At 37.5% G+C, this 21,411-nt stretch overlaps 1 protein-coding gene across 2 annotated transcripts in view; it reads left to right on the forward strand.

Annotated features, from left to right (window-relative positions):
• Nucleotides 1–20,201, forward strand: part of LOC110775433 (uncharacterized) — a 28,398-nt gene extending 8,197 nt beyond the window's left edge. For both annotated transcript variants that reach the window (XM_021980035.2, XM_021980036.2), the window contains 14 exons: nucleotides 5,881–5,925; nucleotides 9,117–9,190; nucleotides 10,062–10,129; nucleotides 11,521–11,589; nucleotides 11,681–11,781; nucleotides 11,862–11,943; nucleotides 12,059–12,137; nucleotides 12,210–12,297; nucleotides 12,387–12,540; nucleotides 13,616–13,807; nucleotides 13,893–13,952; nucleotides 14,625–14,935; nucleotides 16,503–16,608; nucleotides 19,920–20,201. In XM_021980035.2, the coding sequence (XP_021835727.2) occupies nucleotides 5,881–5,925; nucleotides 9,117–9,190; nucleotides 10,062–10,129; nucleotides 11,521–11,589; nucleotides 11,681–11,781; nucleotides 11,862–11,943; nucleotides 12,059–12,137; nucleotides 12,210–12,297; nucleotides 12,387–12,540; nucleotides 13,616–13,807; nucleotides 13,893–13,952; nucleotides 14,625–14,935; nucleotides 16,503–16,608; nucleotides 19,920–19,973 (1,483 nt within the window). In that variant the 3' untranslated portion in view covers nucleotides 19,974–20,201. The remainder of the gene's footprint in view (nucleotides 1–5,880; nucleotides 5,926–9,116; nucleotides 9,191–10,061; nucleotides 10,130–11,520; nucleotides 11,590–11,680; nucleotides 11,782–11,861; nucleotides 11,944–12,058; nucleotides 12,138–12,209; nucleotides 12,298–12,386; nucleotides 12,541–13,615; nucleotides 13,808–13,892; nucleotides 13,953–14,624; nucleotides 14,936–16,502; nucleotides 16,609–19,919) is intronic.
• The last annotated feature ends 1,210 nt before the right edge of the window (nucleotides 20,202–21,411 follow it).

Consider the following 21,411-nt stretch of genomic DNA (forward strand, 5'->3'; position numbering starts at 1 on the left):
ACAACTTTGTGAATCTCTAAGTTATTGAAGGACATAATGGAAATAGAAATGGGGGTGAAGTTCCATCTTTACTTAAAATTGATTTTGCGTCTTCTATGACATTCACCAATTAGAAGTTGTTTTTCTCTAATAAATATATAAATTTTGACTTTTATGTATTATGTTTTTGTAAAGATTTTTTGTTGGATGAAGGGGTTATCAATAGTCTGTTGTTCCTGTGATTAGATGTGTTTTGTAATCCGTAAATCTCTGCAAGACAATGATTGACCTACACTTTTTCTACACCAAACGACACTAGCTTAGGTGGTGTTCAATGAAATTGCCACCCCTTTTACATGAGACCAACTAAAAGAATTGAAAGCACAATTCAAGGATACATGTTATTTGGCCGTCCATTTTGTGTAATAATTTGACATGTTAGGGTAATATCGTAATACTCCCTCCGTTCTTTTAGTTTTAGGAGGTAGAGTTGAATTTGTGAAAATAATATGCAAGTGGAGTAAGTGGGTTAATTCTTTATTGTAAGAAATTGATGGTGGGTGAAATCGGTGAATTATTTATTGTGAGAAACAATGGTGCTAGTATGCGTGAGGACTACGGGAGAGAGAAAAATTAATATAATTAGGAGTGGGAACCATAAGAGAAGAGAGATATTAATACAGGGGTCGGCTAACATGAATCGTCGTAGGAGATCGTCATAGTCACCAATCAAACCAAAAAGGAGCAGGGAGTAAAAAGAAAAAATAACCAGGAAGAGAAAGTGGAATTAATGAAAGTAAGATAAGAGAAAAATGTATATACATTATAGAAGAAATATTGTAAGAGATAATAAAAATAAGTAAAGTTTAAAATAAATGAATAAGTAAAATAAGTACATTTCAAAATAGGATGTGAAATTAAAAAATTTAAAGAATTTTGAAAATAAAAAATAAAATAAGAATAGAAAATAAAATAAAATAAAAATAGACAGAAACAGAAACATGAAAGCTGTATAAGTCAAATGAAGTCATCAATGTATATTCTCTCCCTCCACTCTGTCCTATCCAACGCCATGTGTTGCTCGATCCCAAGAAAGCTCATATCGTGCTCAATTACCTTCCTCCAAGTTTTCTTAGGTCTTCCCCTACCCCTTGCAATTCTATCACTTTGCCACCCTTCTATCCTCCTAACCGGGACATCACTTGATCTTCTGCTTACATGCCTAAACCATCTTAAACGATTTTCCATCATCTTAAACTCAATAGGTGCAACCCCTACTTTCTTCCTAATAATCTCATTCCTCAAACGATCCTTTCTTGTATGACCACACATCCAACGTAACATGCGCATCTCCGCCACATTCATCTTGTGCACGTGACAATGCTTCACTGCCCAGCATTCCGTGCCGTATAACAAAGCCGGTCGAATTGCCGTGCGGTAAAATTTTCCCTTCAATCTTTGGGGCATGCCTGAATCATATAGGAACCCTGTGGCACCTTTCCACTTCAACCAACCTGCTTTGATTCTATGGGCCACATCGCCATCCAATTCTCCATCCTTTTGGATAATAGATCCTAAATAACGGAACATTTCAGAGCCTTGGACAATTTTCCCATCTAAGGTAATCCCCCCTGTCTCTCTATCTTGGACTCCACTAAACTTACACTCCATATATTCCGTCTTGTTTCTACTCAGCCTAAAACCCCGAGATTCCAAAGTTTGTCTCCATAACTCCAACTTACTTTCCACTCCTTTTGTTTCATCAATCAACACAATATCATCTGCAAACATCATGCACCAGGGTATACCATCTTGGATTGACCTCGTCAATTCGTCCATGACTATAGCAAAAAGAAACGGGCTAAGTGCGGAACCTTGATGCACTCCAATCGTAATGGGGAATTCTTCGGTCTTACCAACACTAGTTCTCACACTCGTGCTAACTCCCTCATACATGTCCTTGATGATATCAATATACTTCCTCGGAATTCCTTTCCTACTTAATACCCACCAAAGAATTTCCCTTGGTACCTTATCATACGCCTTCTCCAAATCAATGAAAACCATATGTAAATCCTTCTTCTTATCCCGATAATTCTCCATTAGTTGCCTTATAAGATGAATGGCCTCCATAGTCGATCTCCCAGACATAAATTCAAACTGGTTCTCCGAAATTTTCACAGTTCTTCTCAATCTTTGCTGAATAATCCGCTCCCAAAGTTTCATAGTATGACTCATTAGTTTGATTCCTCGATAGTTGGCACAATCCTGGACATCACCCTTATTCTTGTACAAGGGGATGATAGTACTTTTCCTCCACTCTACTGCCATCCTATTACTTCTCCAAATCTTGTTGAAAAGAGTTAACCATACAACCCCTCTCTCTCCCAAACATCTTCAGACTTCGATAGGTATACCATCGGGCCCCACTGCCCTCTTGCGACCCATCTTTTTCAGTGCCATTTCGACTTCTCTCTTTTGAATTCTTCGCATGAAGTCTAGGTTAACCATATCCCGAGGGATATTTGTATCCCCAATATCGCGCCCTTGATCCCCGTTGAACAAGTTATCAAAGTAGGACCTCCATCTATCCTTGATTTCCTTATCTCCCACCAAAACTTTTTGATCAACATCTTTCACACATTTAATCCTCCCGAAGTCTCGCGTCTTTCTATCTCTCATTCGAGCAAGTCTATAGATGTCTTTTTCCCCTTCTTTTGTATCCAATCTTGCGTAAAGATCCCAATTCACCTTTGCTCTAGCCTCTCTTACGACCTTCTTTGCTTCCCTTTTAGCCTCCTTGTACTTCTCGTAGTTCTCATCACTTCTACATTTTCCCAACTCCTTATAGCATTCTCGTTTGCTCTTTATAGCTTGTTGCACAACTTCGTTCCACCAAGATGTGTCCTTACTTGGTGGCATGATTCCTTTCGATTCCCCTAGGACCTCTTTCGCCACTCCCTTTATGGTGTGCTCCATTCTTGTCCATAATGAGTCTATATCCAAATCCATATCCCCGGCCCATATACCTTCACTTGCCACCTTTTCCATGAATTGTAGTTGTTGCTCCCCTTGAAGTTTCCACCATTTGATCCTAGGCTCTACTAGTGGTCTTCTCCTCCTTATATAACTTCTACCTCGAAAATCAAGTACCACAAGTCTATGTTGGGTTGTTGTTCTCTCACCCGGAATACCTTACAATTGGTGTAGCACTGTCTCAAAGCATTCCTTACTAAAAGGAAGTCAATCTGACTCGCATTATCTCTACTCCTATAGGTTACTAGGTGAGACTCTCTTTTCTCAAACCAAGTGTTCATTATACCCAAGTCATATGCCAAAGCAAAATCCAAAATAGCATTTCCCGCTTCATTACGCTCCCCATACCCAAAACCACCATGAATGCTTTCAAATCCATCGCGACTTGAGCCTACATGTCCGTTGAGATCCCCACCAATGATCAGTTTCTCACTTATAGGGACACGTTGCACCACTTCTTCTAAATCCTCCCAAAATTCTTGTCTAGTTGAAGCATCTAGTCCTGCTTGTGGTGCATAGGCACTCACAATAGTTACAACTTCATCCCCTATCACAAGCTTAATACTCATAATTCGGTCACTCTTTCGGGACACGTCCACTACATCATCAATATATTCTCGGTCAATAAGGATGCCTACCCCATTCCTACCCCTAGTTTTTCCTGAATACCAAAGCTTATAACCCCATGGGGCTATTTCTCTTGCCTTGTTTCCAACCCACTTAGTCTCTTGCAAACATAATATGTCAATTCTCCTCCTTCTCATAACCTCTACTACTTCGACTAATCTCCCTGTCAAAGAGCCAATGTTCCAAGTCCCAAAACGCATCCTACTACCCTTACCCTTACCCTTACCCCTGCCCTTACCATGAAACCTTAGATAGTTAACCACCACCCTTGGGCGGCGCGTCGCTTCCGGGCGACGGCCTAGCAACCCTTGCATATTTTCCACTACACCCGGGCCTAGGAAGTGTAGCGCACCCTTGCATATTTGACACCACCCCCAGGTGTAGGGGTGGCGCGCCGCTTCTGGGCGACGACCTAGCAACCCTCACATATTTTTCACTACGCCCGGGCTTAAGAGGTGTAGCGCGTCGCTGAGAAGGGGACGCCCCCACGATATTGCATTGTCGATTCATGTCATGATATGTGGCTTAGTTTCACTGCTTGCTGCCACCAACCTACCGCACCCTCCTCCTTTATCCGGGCTTGGGACCGGCAGTGAATGCCGCATACGCGACACTCACAAGTGAATGCCGCATACGCGACACTCACAAGTGAATGCCGCATACGCGACACTCACAAGTGAATGCTGCATACGCGACACTCACAGGCGGAGTTTCCAATTAATGATGTAGAAAATTTCCAATTATGGATGTGTAACACTGGGAAAACGGGCTGATTTAGGCAAAGTGTAACACTTAAAAAAAGAGGGAGTAGTGGATTTATTTTTGTAATGTACTTTTCCCTCTCTTTTACTGAGTGCATCACTGTAGGCATGAGATGGAGAAGATTATAAGACGTTTCTTGTGGTCCATGTGGGGGGGGGGGGGGAGAGGAGAGATCATCCAGTGAGTTAGAGACTATGGTGGATATGCGAACCTTAGGAGGAGGGAGGTTTTGATTTTGATGATTTAATACCATTATGTTAAAGAATAACTTCTAAGGGAAAATGGATTTGAGCCTTTGACGACTCTAGCAAAGATCGGATTCTCTTTAGTATCAAGTTATTAGAAATTTAGAATTAAACATATTCTTCGAAGGAAAGGATGGATGCACTAGTTAGATTTTTATGGCTCCTATACTATCCCTTGGATGACAAGTAATTAAGTAAATTGCAGTTTTATTTTAAATTTATTCTATGAAAATTTTACTTTAATTATTGCTATCGTTTATATAGTTATAGACAAATTCTTATTTAAAGGTATCGGAGTAAAAATTAACTCAAAATGGTTAAAAGTTACCCCAATATAATGTAAAAGTTATCTACTTTTTGGGGATAAAATTTTTCGCTTTAATAAAAGTTATCCCTTCAAAATCACTAATAATGTATGAAGGTAACTATGTAAACCTTTAAAATGTTTATCCATCAAAACAAAAATATAATATAAAAGTTAATCAAAACATTTTAAAAGTTACCAAAATTAGGTAAAGTTATCCCGATATACTATAAATTTATTGTACACCTAGTGCGTGCAAGGCCTTTTGATATTTATAACTGATTATGGGCAGAAATATTTTACAATAATTATACCAAAAATATTTGTATAAAAAATAAAAAATCTTGTCAGACATTTTTCAATAGTTAAAAAATTATTTTATAATCTAAATTATTGTTTTCACTCCACCACCCAAGTGGATATCCACTTCCCACCTGCACCCTCTTGAAGGTTGCCAATATTACTAAACATTTACTTCAGACATCCATTTTTTTCAACGTTCTAGGTATGATAAACACACTTCTCAATCAAATACAACCATACAGTACCTAATAGTCAATTTAATAAAATTATTGTGAATACATGGCGGAGGTGGGAATGCTATTCACCACTTCCCCACTACCCATGGCAGGTGTGACTTTTAAATCCACACTGGCCCAATTCCACCCAAACTCACACCCATACCCGGTTAAACTGTGGTGGGTTGGATGTGGAGTCCGCGATAGTCGTCACCTTGGCAGCAAAGAAGATGCCAAACGTAGAGCACTTTCAAACAAGTTGGATTCTGCTTCAAATCTACAGCACTAGATTAAGAGATTTTTATGTTGGTGACCATATGTATCACTTATGTAAATTGTTATTTCATCTGTGAATTATTTTGTTTGTGAAATTTTCTAATGATTGTATTGGAATTCTCTTCCTTTGCAGGGTTCATGTGTTCTCTCAGCCGACTCTAAATCGCGTGGTGAACAGGTAATAGTAACAATAATTAGACACTTAATTGGCAATGCGTCAAAGACGACTAGATGCTCAAATAAGTTGAACATCAAATTTAAGACACCTTTCTTTTGGCTTAAATATGAGTCCCTGCTCGAGTGCTCGGTTTATTAATTGTGCAAATGTGCTAATAAAAGACACAGCTTGATACTTGAAAAAAGTTGTGATTTATTTTAAACATAAAGCAAAATGCATATAGATAACTGAGAAGTGAGAACACAGGGCATCTGAGTTGCCTTTCCTCGTAGAACATGGACTCTCCCAAATTAGTCTCCAAATCATTTCTTCACATCTAAGTCGTTGCTTGGGTGTTGAGTATGGGAATGGAATCACCAAATCAAAGTTTGGTGTACCTATAGTTTTACTTTTATTATTGATTCAAGTTCCCCTAAAAGTTACACCACTTGAGAGCTCATTGAGGCATAAAAGTTCAATCATATTTCAAAAAAGAAAATCCTAATTTAAGATATAACAGCATATGCGTTCTCCGCTTTATTGTGCACTGTAAACACCTCCCAAGTATACCCACTTCCATCCCACTTCCACATCCCTCCATCGACCTTAGTCCAGTGTTTAAAAGAATCAAGGTGTTCTAAGGAAGTAGGGGTCCCAGAGTCTAGCTGTCTCGGCAAAGGACACAGGTGTGAGGCACACTTATTGGAATTAAAGATTGTGTGTAAAACAAGTTGCAGCAACTAGACTTTGGTGAGATATATTGAGCCGCTGAATTAGGGCAATTCCTTGTGTTAAGGAGGGAGTAAATGGTGCAGTGGAGTCCATGGTAAACAAATTGAAGATCTCAACATGAAGTTAATAAAAAGAAAGGATGACAGGTCTTCACCTAAGTGGGATGAGGTGCACAGGAATTTCTAAACACTTGGGCATGGTGCGTATATGTGCCTTTTCAAACATGTCGTTGGCCCAATGGCCCACCCGTAACTATCGTTCTCACCACTAGAAAAACACAAATCAGGGGAAGAGGACGGAGAAACCACTACAGTTGGTTTAGCTGCTTGAGCAGGAAAGAGAAATCCACATTCGCCCGAATTAGCCTAAAAAATTCTGGTTTCAAAGAGTTAGTGACTGTAACTGTGCATCAGAAGCTGCTGAGTAACACATAATGACCACTGTTTGTGGACAGTGGTGCATGACCAGTTTAGGACTAGACAGTCCAATGTCCCTTTCTGCTGTTTTCTGATGCACAGTTACAGTCACTAACTCTTTGAAACCAAAAGCTTTACCTTTCTGCTGCAAAGTTCCTGTCAAGCGGCCAAGGTGAAGCTTTTGTTTCAACAACTGGTCTAAAGAAGATATGTACCAACAATATGTTTCAAAGGATGCTACATAAGATGTAGTTCTCTGGTGTTTGTGTGCTCTTGCTGAATAGTGGAAAGAAGGACCGTTTGTTTTTGCATTTGTTATATTCTTGACAGATTTGGTTGAAGATTATCCTTCTCGAAAACGAAGATTTGAAGTGGTCTATAATTTACTGCAGAATACATACTGCCCACTTTTTGAGAGGTATGAAGTAGCTTATGCGAAGCTTATGGGGCCTTCTAGCTTGCCTGAGAAGCCATGGTCAGGGTTATTTGCAAGGGTTTGAACAATCCAAGAATGACGAGAATGATCTCTACAAGCTGGAAGTGGAGGAAGGAAGTTGTGAAGAATATGGTCGGAAGCATAGTGATAGTCCTTTTCTAGGAAAGATTATGCTTCTCGGGTTAAAGAAAGAGTAGCTTGTGGCTCCGGGCCACCCCGAAGAACACTTGCCCCCCCCGTCTTCTACTGGGTCTCTTTGAGGAGCATAGGCTATGGTCTCCATGATCAATGTCAATGTTGAATTTCAGTAGGTCTGGGGGGCCTCAAAGTAGCCCAATATTGTTTGGAGATGTAATGTTTTTTTCTGGCTGGAGCATAATAACATAATCTTTTTGAACCATGTTCTTCCTCTTTGGTGTGGGAAAAATAGGCCTATCATTGGTTCTTTGCGCAGGAGGTGAGTGTCAGATTAACTTACAGAGAGATAGGAGGGATCTGTTTACTAGTATTGTCTTCTCTGTTGTATCTTCTTTGTATTGTTTACGGAGTACAATTTTTGTTAAAATAAATGGTAAATGGTTGGCTGGGCTGGAGCTGGTATTGGAATTGTGGGAGGAGTTGGAGAGCGTAAGCAGTGGGTGCTAGGTACTGATAATTATTATGTTACTGATGTCATTCCAGTTTGTAGTACCAAACGCATATGCTGGGGATGTTGGAGAACCATATGGGGTTCCTAATTCTCGTCTTTGTTAGAAAAATAGGAACAACGAAATAATAATGTGCTGTGGATAGTGGAGGAATCTCTTCACATTAATTTTTTCGCAACCCTTTTGTCTAGCAATCAAGCTGAGGACAACGGTTTCTCGGAAGCATACTTCTATTTAGTTAGCACATCTTGATAGAACAGAGCTAATTTGCGTTTAATAGCATTAGTTCTATTATTGTGGGTGCCATATCTAAGTTTTCTTATGTAGGTAGAACAGGGACTTATAATTTTATTTTGATACCACTTTTGATGTTTTGTTTCCCTAAATGCTAAAGATAATCACAGGGGAAATATATCTTGTATGGTAGGAGTTGCTTATTTTTTTATGTGGAACAAGAAATTACTTATGAAGAACTTGAGCGGACAACTTCTCCTTATATGCATGATTTGTTGTATGAATTCTGTTGAGCTACATTTACTGTCTCTCCTCATACATGTAGCTCATATGGATTAACATTTAGACTTATTATTCGTAGTCAGGAAATTTAGTTGGTCTTGCAGAGGTTTCACTTCTGCTCAGAGAGATCTATTTATTGTTTGCAATTTCAGAGATGTGAATGAAAGGACTGTTGACCCGTGTCTTGTTTTATTGTGTGCCCTATCTTATTTTACAAGAACATGTAATACCCATTGAGCACGTGATATCTCAATTATATAAAGAAAAGAGGAGAATATTAACAAACATGCTCATTAACAAATATTTAACTCATCTGAAATTAGCTCGTCAGTATTCTGAGAAAGTGGTCGACCAATTGACCATATTCATCATACTTGTATTTTGGTTCAGTGCATCTTCTTTCTTGCCTGCTTCCCTCCATTGTCGTTTCAGTGTTTGTAATGTATTTCTTCCATCCATATGTAGGCTGAAATACATATGTAGCAGGGAGGGAATGAAGACAAGTTCCATTGCATTGACTGCACTTGCTGAATATACAGGTGCATGGCCGTCTGTGTTAGCACTTAAAGTTGATGAAAGAACGGTTATACTTGTTTTTCCAATGTTTATCTTACTAAAATAAGATCAACTTTTCTCAAGTATGCAACGTATTAACAGAGTCACCTTTTCTTTGGAAGGTTGGGGGGGGGGGGGGGGGGGGGTGTGCCCTGGAGGCAGGTTGTGGTGAATCAGCCCAACCACCCTAAGTTGCTAATTTATGAGAGGAGCAAGAACAAGGGAAAATTAGAATAGGTGCTGCAAGACAGTTGAATAATTATTAGCTGGTAGCAAGTGTCGGGAATTCAATAGAAAGTGGATCAGTAGCGTAACAAAAAAGAGGAGGGCAGGTGCATGTTTGGGATGTGCAAAAAGAGAGTTGTATTTCTTAGCTTGGGAGAGAAGCGAGCCTCTCAAAAGCTCATCAATAAGTAACCCTCTGTTTATCTATAAAAAATCCTCCTCCCTCTATTCTCTCTTGTGATTTCCACTAAAATTACCCCTGTTCTTCTTTGAGTGATCTAAAGTCATCGCACAGATCTTGGACTCTTGGAGGTGGGGCATGTGATCTTGAAAATTGTCGAATCTTAAAAGAGGAAGATGAACATGATGTACAGTTTATCCCTCAGAAGCCTTGTACGTGAAAACTGAAACATTCCCTTACTAAACTTACTCAAACTTTAAAGCCCACTGAAGGACATTTTGTCTGCTCAATGGACTTCCTCTCCAATCGAGGATGTGAGCTTTTACCTGTATTTTGATTTCTTGTGGTTTCCTGAGGACATTTGTAGGAAATTCTTGTTCAATTTGTTGATTCTTATTTTTACGTTGTTGTTCTGACCTGCTGGAGTTTCATTTTTTTTTTTTAATCAGAATGCGATATACGCTCGTGTTTGAACACACTTCAGTTTCTTCACAAGAAAAAGGAATCTCTCAATCTGGTAAACCTTATGTCTTTATTTTTTTATCAATGTCAGTTAGATTTAGACCTCGTTGTCAGTAATAATCTGGGTCTGAGTTTGAATTTAATTAAGTTATTTTTTGGGAAAAAATCCTTTTGATTGATCAAATTGGTTTATCTGCTACAATATTTGCGGGGAACTCAAAAACAGCTAAATTTTCTTGTTACACTCACCCTCCAGGCAAAGTTATATACATTGTTTGGCTTCTGCAACTGCAACTGCAACAAATTTTGAATAATTTAATGTTTAGCTGCTTGTTTCTCGTATAGATCCTAGTGGCAACTTGAGAATGGTTTCGGAACTGTATTTCAATGGGCTTAAATTTGATATTGTACTATTGTATAGGAATTGGAAGCCTGAATGTTACACATGGTCTAAAATTAGGTTGAGTCGGATGACCTTACTTTTAATTGTTGATTTGAACAAGTAGGGAATATGTCCTTGATGTTAATCAGCTATCTCAGTAAGAAGAAAAATTAATCATGTACACCACATGTTTTTTAATTTATTTGTGCACATGGTTTGTGAAACTACTAGGCATCACTATAGTGCATCACAAACTCAAAATGTTGTCGGTGTAATCTATTGATGAAATTGCGTAAACGTTCCACTATCTTTTTCATCCATCTCATATGTACTACAAGGGAAGTTTGATCCAAATATTACTTTTATATTTTATTTCTAGCATTTGCTTGTTTCATTGTAATCTTGGTTGCATTCATGTAATGTTGAAAATAAACAATGAAATTTAACAAGTATTCAATAGGTAGAGAATCGTTATTAATAGGTTTTGGGTCACTCCAGTCCAGGTCATGAGTTGTATCAGGTCGGGGTAATTTGGGTTACAGGTCAAAAATGTTCAACCTCAATGTCCTGGTTCGGGTCAACCCAACGGGTTTAAGAGGTGGGATACATTTAAGACAAAATAATTAACCTATTGTTTGTCAAACGAAGCTGAAGATATGAAGCGTTCCTTGATTGAATGACTAAGGTAAAGAAAGATAAAGTAAAGAAGTTGTGGTTTTGCATTATAAAAGCTAATATTTTTTAAAAATAAACCTACAGGTTCTTCTCTTTGCCTAACCTAACCCATTTGACCCGCTATTTACGGGGTTTTTAGGTTAATTCCGGTTGAAAAATCTTGTTCAATTTTTTTTGAAAAATGGGTCGGGTTAAGGTCAGGTAATTTTTTATATGTCTAATTATTAATGACAACCTGAAATTTTGGCTAGATTATATATTAAAAAATACTCCGTATGTATTTTAGGCAACGGTAAAAACAAAAAATCTGTATATTGATTTAGGGAGGATGAAATTGTATGTTTGTGATCAGCATCTCATATCTATTTTTTTACAATGATTTATCGAAGGTGGCTTTAAGTTCCCAAGTGATTGGTCGAAAGGACATGACAAGAAGTATTTTTGATGTCTGGAAAGAGGTAAGGATACATAGTGGCTAATTTTCCTTCTGTCATTAGTTGGTTAATCTAGAAAAAAATATTGATATTCCTGATCATTCCGACCTTTTAGGTATTCCAGAAGAGAAAAACTAAACAAAGCCGGAAATGTGATGTCAGTCCAAGAGAGACATATGATACACATGGTTCCTTATACTCTTTGGTTTCCTACCGGTAGGTGGTGTATTTGTAGCTAAAAGACTCTTCCTACTCATGTAGCTCATTTGATAATAATTTTGGCTATGGTGATGCAGAGGTGATAATGAATTAATTTTTGATGGCATTCATGAAAACTTTTTGCAGCAACATTATCATGACCCGTTGCTGCTGAAGACGGTAGACCTTGTGCATATATTGTGAATTTTAAGTTCCAACTCTAACAAGGGTTTACGCTCTTGGATTAATTAGTATAACTGGCACTGATGTTTCAGTTCAATTGTCCTTTTTGAAGGTACATTGCCTTAATGCTCTTGGTGTTTCCGACTTACTCCATCAGTATGTTATGCGTTCGCATAATATGTCTCTTTGTGGTAAGAAGATGCAATTTAGTGGTTTATTGAAGAATATTCTTTTCACAAACCTTACAACTCATTCTTTTGCAGCGTACTATCCTTCTATCATTATCACAATACATCAGCTGTTGGCACGTGTGGAAACACCGACTATTGAATGGCCTAAATCAATAAAGAGGTAACTACTGTCTTGACAATACTTCGGATTTTTATTCCGTAAAAATGATAATTATTGCCTTTTGTACATAACTTGGAACAAACTATCAGGTATCGCTCATTGCTGCTGGAAAAATTGGAAAGGTTAAGATCTTGGCAAACTAAAATTGCACCATACATTTCAAGGCATCTGTCAGTGAATTCTTTTGTTGAAGATACAATTTCTCCATTCTTGCATATTCTCTTTCCAGCGGATGTGAGGCCGGTAATTACTTAACCTAATCCTTTTTTACATTTACTTTACCTATAATGTAGGTATTGATGTTGTTTGTAACCATTTCTAATCATTGGTTGAAAATTGTTCAGGATTGGTTGTTTGAAATACTCTTGACTCAATTAACAACATTAACATGACTTAAGATATATAGATAAATTGATATGTGGTTGGATCTGATCAGAAAGGTCCTTGTCGAGAAAAAACTGAGAAGGGATCTCAATTATTGAACCTTTAGATGTAATGTCTAAAATTTACTGGTAACCACTCATTTAGTAGGCCATGTGCATATTTATGGGACTTCTGGTACTCTCTTTGTCTGATGGTAAAAATCAAGCAAATGATACGTCAGATCTCTTCCTCCCTTGTTGCTACAACCATCACACATTCTACTGCTATTTTGGGCTGCAGGGACACCTTGCCAACATCAAAACTGTTGGATAACCCATTGACCTTGCCGGCGTTCCCCTTTTCATTCAAACCCTAGCCATTTTTTCTTTATAAATTACCCCCCGTCTCATCTTTTTGTTAACAGGTTAGACGTGTTTCCCTTCTTGCTAGAAGTTTTTGTCTGGTTTGACTGCTTCACCAATCACCACCGGAAATTGCCGCCAAGCTACCTAATTGTCGGAGGAACAGAGAAGAGCTAATTGGGGACAAATTTGTAACAAAAGTCGAGCTAACATTCCTGCTCAAGTTTGATTATAGAGTATAGACATTTTATGGAAACGAATATTAGCAGAGTTAAATATGAGATGGATGGTAAAACCCTTATAAATAAAAACTAAAAATGGCTGGTTGAAGTCAATTATTTTCCTTTGCTAATATGTATTTCTAAATGAACTCGAAGGCAGATGTTAAAATCTTGATCAGTCTTACCTAATATGGTACATTTACCCCTCGTACTACGTACCGAGTACACCCGTATTACGTACTGCGTATTAATATTGTAGAACACTTTGGACTAATTTAACATAGTTAGGTAGCAAATTGCGTACTCGTGCTGAAGCGTACTTCGTACTTGGTAACACTGATCTTAATAGATGTTTTCACTGTTTTGGTATAGGTTGCAGTGCAGTTACTATCGGATAAAGAGAAGAATGGTCTGGCACAATTAGTTGGCACTATGGTTTCATATTCTCTAACGTACAAGAACACAAAATCTGATTCATCAGCAAATAACTTAGCGCATAATGGATTGATGGATGCCTTATCATTGTCGTTGGATCCACCCATTCCAGGTTTTGTGAACTTCAAGGTATGAGTTGTTGTGGACCTTGGACAGTTAATGATGATTTTTGTCCAATTTCTCTTTTCTAAGTCTTCTTCATTTGTGTGGTAAGGATTACAAGCCTGCATATTATGAACTAGCATCAGCTGTGAAGCAACTTCTCGTGTATGAGGTAAGTTATTGGCATGTTATGGTGATATTTGATTTTTCTATGCATATAAAGTTATGTCGATTAATTATCATTTCTGTAACTAAAATTTTTATTGTCATATTTGAATTTTATATGCATGTAAAGTGATGGTTAATATCATTTCTAGAACAAAATTCATTACTTAAGCCTGATCCTACCCTATACAACTAGTCTCTCTGCCCTAGATAACCCCAGCCATGATGACCTAAACCCAAAATTGACCGGACCTAATAGAATGTTTGTCTATTTCGAGGACCATAAAGTTCAGTGTTTAAGTCAATTTATTTCCTCAGGGGATTTACTACTCCCTCGGTTTCATAAAGTTCTTCCCGCTTTCCGTGTAAGGCCATTCCTAAAAATCATTCTTACCTTTTCTTTATTCCTTATTAATTTGGTAAAGGTTTGTCCCCTTTCTATCCCCTCTTACCCCACTTGTTGACCCTCTCAATTCCGTACACTCTCACAACAACATTCTCTCTCCTAATTAAAAAAGAAAAAGCACCCACTTTCACACTTTCTCTCCTCAATTCCTTGGTATTTGTTGCTAATGCAAATGGGAAGAACTTTATGAAACGGAGGGAGTATTTTCATTAAGCATGCTTGAAATTTTACAATTTGGCATTTTAAAACTAATTATGAAGCCATATGATTCAGGTTGAAAAACAAAAGATAGTCCAAGAAAGCACAGCCAAATTCATACATCCAACTGATTGTTCCGAACGGGATACCACTGCTGCAAGGGATAAAGAAAGAAGACCAGAGTCTACCGAAACGCACAAGGCTGCATTTGATTATTATAATAAAGATTTAACAAAGAATAAGTCACAGAAAGATGTCTGCAAACCTCATATCCATAGAAGTGCATCCTCCCTGGGATCTAGTGGAAGTTCAGCTGATGTGAAGAAGCTAAAACTCATTGGAAATGTGAAAAAGCCTTCCATTGGTTCCTTTAACTTCTTTGACAGGTATCATCTGAATTTATGTAATCATGTGAAGTCCCCAACTTGGTGCTTAAAGCTAATATCCTTCTTTACCTTGCTATAAATCTGGATTTTGGAGTATAATTGGAATGCTTCCTAATCTCGTCAAAAATCATCAGAGAAGGATTCTACGCTTTGCATCCTTATGCGCCTCTTAAATTTGTCATTAGAGGCTATTCCTTAGCCAATCTTGAGCTGCGATGTCATTTTAAATTGTCTTATTGAGGTTTTAATCCAATGGATTTACCAGTGATTGGTACTGATTTACCAGGGAAGCTGCAGTAAGAGGTAAACCTAAATCGGACAAGAGTTTATTTTAGAACATAAAAGACACCCTTTTGTTTAATGTGATAGTATGTTACACTGATGCTAACTTAATCGTAAATCTCGGGGGGGAGGGGGGGGGGGGTGGTTAAACCTGAATTTCTTTGAACTGCTTGAAATTTTTTGGATTGCTTAAGACCATTCTTAGTCAACAACCTTCAAGCAAGGTACGCTTATTTCTTCACTCCCGGATTACTCAACAATGTCATCTAAAATGACAAACAAGGGGTAATTTGGATTTCTTTGTGGCGCTTGTGAACTGGCAAAGACTTCTGGTGCTTCTCTACAAAACAGAAGAATAAACTATTGAAATACAAAATAATGCCCATTACCTTCATTTACAGGAGAAACTTAGACATTTCTTTGGAGAGTTAATTTGTGATGGATGTAGCTTTGAATTAATCAACTTCAAAGCATGTGAGTGAGAACAATTTGATGTAGGGAGCATCATTTCTCTAATAGGATGTACTCTACTACTTCGTACATTTTAATTTGACTTCCATAGAAAACATGGTTGAAGCTTTCTAAACATACAATGATGTCATTAAGTCTTTGTTGGTCAGATAATTTTCAAACTTCATTAAACAGTGTGATATTAGTATTTTGGTAATTCTTGATTTATTGTTTCCATGCTCGTCGCTAGCCTATATATATATGGCTGTGAATTGGATGGATCGGTTTGGACTTTCACACGTCTATTTTGAGTTTGTAATATTTTGGGCTTAAGTATTTGAGTCCACATCCAATTCAAATTTTGAAAAGGGTCTGATCTATGTATTAATCCTTTCAGATTTTAAAACTTACATTCTTTTTCCTCTTAGCCTCTTAGGCCCTATACAATTTTTTGATGATTAAATAATTGAGTGCTAGAACCACTTACAGCGAATAATGGAAAAAAACAAATAATCATCCCGTGGAGTGTACATTAAGTTTTCCCACGAATATCAAATTTGCTAAGTTAAATTTTGTGAGGCATATTGTAATACAATTTGATCCCAAATGTAGATCAAAATTTCCGAGTCAAGTCTAGTCCAGTCCGGCTACTTTGCACTCAATTGGACTTGACTTTAGAATTTATGCAATCCGCCTACCCCCCCTTTGTCTGTAACAGCTGTTGATTTAAATTTTGATACTTGCCTGGATGCATTTTTCTTTCTTGTAAGGATTTTCAATCTGTTGGAGAAAGCATCATTGTTGCTTCTGACATCTCTCATGCTGACTGTACCAGGTTTAAAAAAATGGGTCACAAGGGTTGCGACGGTGTAGATAGTTCAGAAGAGAAGCTAGCGGGTGCAGAGAAAGATGGGCGTCATCTCTTATTCAAGTTCAACGAGGTATGTAGCAATCTATCTATGTTCGAGTTGATAGTGATGGCATTTTCGGGCCTTGTACCAAGTAGCACTAGAATTATAATTATTTGGGAGTACTTTGAAAGAAACATGGTAGAGATGTGAAGCTCTTGGGGGGTTCTTACTTCTTACAGCTCCTAGCAGAGATTTTTCTCAATAACGTAATAGATGATATTCTTGATAGTTTCTTTGATTAAAGGAACACACATCCATTATCTATATACTACGTATAAACCAGGGGCGGACCCAGGAATTCACAAATGGGGGTCCAAAAAAACTATGATTTTCTTTCCAATTTCTCATACTTCGTATGCTCTTTATACAGAGTTAAAGTTGAGAGGTAGGTACTCGAAATATCAAAAACGCCATAATAAAATATATGGAGGATTTATAAACTTTAATTTTGGATTTTTGTAACAATAAAACTCAACACCTAGTCTAAATTGCAACATTAACTTAGCACGATTTCAATTTAAATGGAAAAAACAAGTTTTCATACGTTGAAAGAGATTTACTTTATTACAATAATTGCGAAGTATTCCTTATGAAAATTACAAAATATTTTAGAAGAAAAAATAACATTACTATTTTGTATTTTTGTAAAAGCAAAATTATGAACCATTATAGGTAAAAAAAAAAAAGCAATGAAGGAAAAGGAAAAAAAACAAAAACATGAAGAATTTAGATGATCAACGAAAGACAAGTAAAAGACAAAAAAAAAAAAACAAAAAAAAGTCATATTTAATCTCCATTTAAGAGGATTCGAACCTAGGCCACCTGAGTAGCAAAGGATTCAAGCAACCACTATGCTACAAGCCTACAAGTATATTTCAATGTCATTAATTTAAGTTAATTACACATAACTATTTCAAGTGCAATTAATTACCCCAATATCAATTTTACAGTTTTTGTCCAAAAATAATGGGGGTCCCGTTGGACCCCTCCGGACCTATATAGGTCTGCCCCTGGTATAAACTACTCACAAGTTACCTATGTTTTCTTATAGAACTTGACTAGACCTTAGCCTAGAAGGCTAGGACAGTCAAATCTCTAACACATTTAAATTATGTTTGTATCGTTTAACTCATGCATCTAATCATATATTATTCATTAATTTATTTTTTGTTGGCGTTATTCGTCTCTAAAACTCCCCATTGATGCAATATTTGCACCAAATTCATACTTGTAGAGTGTACTTATGTGTGATCTTCATTGGATAATCTTCTTCTCAAGTTTTGGATTTATATTGTCTCAGGTTCTCATGTGCCCTGTTATGTAGATTCTCTCTTGTCTTTGCCTCTTGGCATGTATTGCACGGTACTTCTATTGTGATTTGGATGTAATACGCTTCCCTACTTGTTGATCTTTGTCACTTCATGGTGTTGGAACTCTTGGATTCTGTATTTTCAAAATTCTTATGTGGTCCTTACTTGAGTCGTTACTCAGTTGGAAAGTTGAGTCTCTTTGTTTTTAAAAGTTTGCCTCTGGCTCACCTAGACCTGCTGCTCAAGCAACATTAGCGCTGCAGGTACAAGGTGTGTGAAGCGTAACTGTGCGGCGCATGTATAGATATACTTCACATATTGGAAGTACCTCGTGTGCGTGACATTTGTTCTTTCTTGGTGCTGTTGGTCTTGAAAGTTGGAACCCTTTGTGGCCTGGGCGGCTATCCCTTTTTAAACTGTTGGGCCTCCCAGTTATCTCATTTCTTTGATTGGTCCATTTTAATTCGCCGCTGTTGACTTCTTTTCTTTATCGGTTCGCTCCTTTCATCCACCCATGACTGCTTTATTGTAATGGAGAGGAAACAAATTCATACTACTAACTGGTAAATGGGGAGAGACGTATCAGATCAGTTTGTAGTAAACTTACAAGATCAGCTGAACTTGCGCTACCTGGTAAATTGCGCTACCTAGTATGCCTAATGCTATGACCTGGTAAATGGGGAGAGACGTATCAGATCAGTTTGTAGTATCTTGAGGAGAAAGATAAATGAGTTACTTACAGGAATAATATTATAAATATGAGAAGATTAGGAAGAGATAAGCATGTTGAAATGTTGAAAATTGTGGAAATTGAGTAGTAAGGTTAGATTTGGAGAGTGCCATTCCTCGCGAAAGATTGGCTAGATTGTAATCAGTGATTTAATCATCAATTCCATCATATTATTTCAAACACTACTGTAGGTGGAGGATGATCAGAATTTTAATGCTTTTATGTGGATCTTTTTCACATCTCTTGTAATCTCCATCCCGATTTCTTAAATATGGTGTGCTCATGCTCATAACGCAGCTGAGGATGTCTTATTGGCTTATTTGCACAAAACTGTGCCGGAACTTTACAGAACTAGTTTTAGATTATTAATCTCCCATCGCGGAGCTTCCTTCTCTCTCTCTCTCTCTCTCTCTCTCTCTCTCTCTCTCTCTCTCTCTCTCTCTCTCTCTCTCTCTCTCTCTCTCTTTTTAAATATTTTTTTTCCAGTTATGATGCCAACTTATCCACCTTTAGCTATATTCTGTCTTTGATGATCACCTTCCTCCAGGTTTCATTGGCTCCTTGTTCTAATAACCCTGGAAATTTAACTGATTTCAGAAATACTGGACTACAGAGATTTATTCCATCTCTACAAACCCTAGTCCATCCACAACTTGCACAGCAGTCACAGAACACACCCAACTCAACGTCCTTCTGCGTTGGCTAACAAGTAACAAACACCTGCACCACTCTCTTAACTGAACACATAAGAGGGGTTTAATGTGTAAGGTGCCCTGCCAATGACCCAAAACGTAACTATTGACCTTCTTGGCTTGAGTGGACTATTTCATCATTGCTGACCAGTTGGGGTCTTTTAGTTGTTTATGTGTGAGGCAAAGATATCTAGTAATCTATTCAGTTACCAGTCCAGGTAGATCTGGCCACTGCATTAAGTATATGGTTGTAGCCTTGGTCTATTTCTTAGCTTTGTTTACTTTCAGTCTGTGATTAGTCTTTTTGTAGCTGGGGCTGCAGAAACATCTAAGTGGAGCAGTATGCTTTTGTCCTCTGGTACATCTCATCCAAATACTTGTGTACTAGAATGCCTTGGTAGCTTCTTCCAGCTCTCGCTGATATGCATGTTATTGGCACATATACTGGTCAACTTTGAATTCTGAATTACCAAAGTAGTTTAGTTGCCTTATCATTTGGTATATTTAGTGCTCTCAATTTCTACTATTAGTTCCTGTAAGATTAATTGGCCAGGACATTCAGCCAACTGTACACTGATGTTTCTTCATGCTTGATCTCCTGTTTTGCAGGGTTTTACAAATGCAGTTAAGAGGCCTGTACGTATACGTGAATTCTTACTGTGATGGGATCCAGTTGCATGTTTCATGGAAAAGTTGCTTTTGTTACTTGGATTCCTGATTCATCTATTGCTCAATCGGGATACATAATACTAGATTCGAATGAGTCAGCTCAAAGTATGACTTTGAGTGATGTTTTGACCGTAATGTTCATTGTGTGTACATATATATAGTCATTCGAAAAGATGAGACAATTTTAGTACTTTTAAGGCATTGTGTGCCTTGACATATTAATTATCCTATGAAGTGGGTGGCCAAAACATTGCATCATTTACATGGGCTTCAACCAGATAACAAAAGCCAAATGACAGGGAGATAAATTACCAGGAGTACAGAGAATTAATCTATCATTGGAGTACATAAGATAATCCAAGCATTACTATTCTCCTTGACCAGGGCAAATGGAACCAACATAGATGTTGGTTATTCCTCCTAATTTGGGGAAGATATAATTAGTAAAGACAAAAAAAAAAGAAAAGGAGAAAAAAAGGAGAGAAGTTAGAAAGCAAGAAACATTTATTGGCAAATTATTCTGCAATAATTTGCGTCATTCGTTTCTTAGTAATAGGTTGGTTATAAATATGTAATCATATTGATAGTTAAATTCATTCAAAAATATAACATTGTAACATAATTCAGATATAGAGAAACACGTTACATTTTTAGAGTATACCATCGAATATTAGTTTATATTTTATAAACACGTCGTGAGTTATTTTATTATATCATAAAGATATAATTGTTAGCCTATTTTGTTTATACACGAAAGGGAAATAATATTATTTTCGCTGCAAGATTATTTGTAATATTTCCCAACAGTCTGGTCAGAGCCGGATACGTACATATACATCATCGTATATAAACAAATGGAAGATTAGATTGTAAGCCTATCAGGAATGATTAAATTGACATCATCCAACTATTCCATGTGGAAGTCTCGAATGGAGGATATCCTTTATTGTAAGGACTTGTATAAGCCCATCGAGGAAGAAAATAATTCGGAAAATAAAACCGAAGATGCATGGAAATTGGAGAATCATAAGGCGGTCGGGTTAATACGGCAACATATTGATCAAAGCATTATTCAACATGTTGCTAATGACACGGATGCCTACAAGCTTTGGAAAAAGCTTGAGTCAATGTATGAGAGGAAGACAGCTTTAAATAAAGCTGCATTGGTGAGAAGGTTGGTTCGTCTTCTATACAAGGAAGGTAAAAATACGGCAGAACATATGAATGAATTTCAAGGCATTGTTAATCAGTTAACAAACGTCAACATGGAAATTGAAGATGAAGTCCAAGCCTTATTACTCCTCAGCTCATTACCTGATAGCTGGGAAACTCTTGTTATTGTGAGGGGGTCGAAAAAGCACGAGGCTAATGCGTGACCTCGTCCCTCGAGGGTGTGACGATTCTTTTTATTCAATCAAGTGTAATTGGATTT

Source organism: Spinacia oleracea, chromosome 1 (assembly GCF_020520425.1).
Source record: "Spinacia oleracea cultivar Varoflay chromosome 1, BTI_SOV_V1, whole genome shotgun sequence".
Taxonomy (NCBI): Eukaryota; Viridiplantae; Streptophyta; class Magnoliopsida; order Caryophyllales; family Amaranthaceae; genus Spinacia; species Spinacia oleracea.